Source organism: Euprymna scolopes, chromosome 9 (assembly GCF_053919585.1).
Source record: "Euprymna scolopes isolate OS-2025 chromosome 9, ASM5391958v1, whole genome shotgun sequence".
NCBI classification, from domain to species: Eukaryota; Metazoa; Mollusca; class Cephalopoda; order Sepiida; family Sepiolidae; genus Euprymna; species Euprymna scolopes.
This window is the reverse complement of record NC_136490.1, coordinates 129,015,669-129,018,217: the sequence shown is the minus strand read 5'-3', so window position 1 is coordinate 129,018,217 and position 2,549 is coordinate 129,015,669. Positions and strand designations below refer to the sequence as shown.

Here is a 2,549-nt window from a genome sequence, read left to right as displayed (position 1 = left end):
TCATTACATTCAAATAATTACGTGAAAAGAAATTACCTGTCAACGTTTTTCCGGAAGCATTTTGACCTATAACGCATGCAGTCCCATCAGTTTTTTCTTCAGTTGGTAACTTTAAAACCGTTAAGGTGTCCTGTGAAATAGCATAATTAATGTTATGCAATAATATCATTAAAATATTATCATAGTTAATCTAATGTGATTCAATAATACAATTAACTTTATTTCATTCAAATGTTCAGATGAAACAGCAATGAAATCTTACCATGTTACAATGTAGTGATTCAAATTCAAATTACTTTCCATCAAAAGGCGCTGCAAACTTGAACACTAATTACTTACTAAAAGAAAAATAAAAGAAAACGAATAATGTATAATATACTTGGTATTTTCATGAACACTCAGTTGTAAAACTCCCTAGACCAGGGTTGTCCAAACTTTATGGGACGCGGGACGCATTCGGCAAGGAAATTAGATCGCGGTCCGTGGTTGACATTTTTCCTCTTATGCACTGTCTCACCGTACCAGATGTAAAACACGTACATGTAAATGAATCTTTATATTTATCATAAAAACATATTCCCGGAGAATAGATTAAAGAAGCTAAGATGTGAATACTACAAATAAGAGTTTTGGAAATTTTGAGCAAGATCAGTAGACCAGGAAACCTTAAAAATAACTGACAAGTATGAATAAGAATAAACCATAAATTTATTTGTAAAAAATATTTAAGGAAGCACGTAAAACAGTACAGTTTACTTAAAATTCAGTGAGATGGGTGTGCCTGCATTTTGGAAGCCAACTCCTTTGTGTCAATGTCAACTGAGGTTAAGGTTAAACGAAGGCAGAGATGTTTGATTAAGTAGATTCTTCTCTTTGGATTTAATCGACTTCATTGCGGAAAATGCTGCTTCACAAAGCTAGGTACTGCCAAACATTGACAGCAAGTGCAATCCAAAACGGTGTAAATTAGGATAATGCTCTTCAGAAAGAAGAGGCCAAAATTGACTGATTGGCAGTGTAGCTTTGCTTAATAAAAACTGGTCACTTTGCAAGTCACACAATTCAAGCTGCAAATCTTCATCGGCTTCTGATATAGTTATAGTCAGCGGAGCATTGAATACATTGAAGTTTTTCTCAAGGTGCTGGAAATCTTGAAATCGCTTGTTGAAGTCTTCAATCAGGGTATCAAGAGTTTCAACAAAGCATCAGAAGTTATTGTCCTCTATTTCTTTAGAAATAACATCACAACTTGGAAAGTGAATCAGAATGTTACTTTGCAGATTACTTTTGAAGAGACTTAATTTTTTGCAGAAGCCATCTATGAAACCATACAGAGAAACAATTGTTTGATTCCTACCCTGTAAACTTAAATTGAGCTTATTCAGATGCCGAGTAATATCCGTGAGGAATGCTAGACCTTTCAGAAAGTTGACGTCTTGCAATAAACCTTTAAATCCATCAGTGTCTGCATTCAGTTCTTCTAAAAAGTTTAGAATCTCATTACGCAAACTGAAGAACTGCTGCAGACATTTCCCAGCACTAAGCCAACGAACAGTAGAATGGAGTGAAACGTCAGAAAATTCTGTATCCAAATCTTTCAAGAAATCAACAAATAGACGATGCCTCAGTGCTTTATTACCGCCTCTAATGAAATTAATAATTCTCATTACATGCTGCATTACATCAGATAAACGTATACAGCGACTAGATAACAATTCTTGATGAATAATGCAATGAAACATTGGGCAGTCGACTCCAGCATCTCTCAAATACGCTATAACCCCTCTTTTAGCTCCAGTCATTGATTTGGCACCATCTGTAACGATGCAAGAGCATTTCTGAAATCCACCATACTTGCTCACTAAAGAATTCAGTGCTTCATAAATATCAGATTCTTTTGTAGTGGTAAAAAGTGGGAGTAAGCCGAGTAACTCCTCACTGACATTAAACTGTGAGTCAATACTTCTAACAAAGACAAGCAACTGGCTGACATCCCTTATATCTGTGCTTTCATCAAGAGCGAGAGAAAAATAAACACACTACTGAATTTGATTCATGACCTTCTGAACGAAATTGCTAAGCTCTTCAACACGTCTAGCAACAGTTTGATGCGAGAGTGGAATTTTTCAAACCCAAGAGCTGCATCGTTAAAGCCCATGGCCTTTCCCATAGCTATTGCACATCGCTTAATGAGATCACCGTCAGAGAATGCCTTTTGGGATTTAGCCATCAAAAGTGATACATCATAAGAGGCTATGGTTGTAGAAGACGAAGGCTTCACTAATTGAAACATCTTTTCTTGACGCTTACGCAGGTCTGATTTGAGATCATTGAGTAGGGATCGCTGTGCCTCACCAGTGTATTTATCATAGCCAGTGACATGAAGAGTGCTGTAGTGTCGTTGTACATTGTACTCTTTCATAACAGATATCATTTCATTACAAATTAAACAAAACTCGACCACTTTGTTCTTTCACCAGAAACCTCAATTCCCAAATATCCTTGAATTGACGCTTTTCATCAGAGATTTTTCTTTTCTGAGCCATCGT

General features: G+C 36.2%; 1 protein-coding gene across 1 annotated transcript; it reads right to left on the bottom strand.

The window, feature by feature from the left end:
* Positions 1–1,205: 1,205 nt before the first annotated feature.
* On the bottom strand, positions 1,206–1,802 carry LOC145284655 (general transcription factor II-I repeat domain-containing protein 2B-like). The gene has a single exon (XM_080133557.1). It carries the CDS (start codon positions 1,800–1,802, stop codon positions 1,206–1,208), a length of 597 nt encoding a protein of 198 aa, XP_079989683.1.
* Positions 1,803–2,549: the final 747 nt, after the last annotated feature.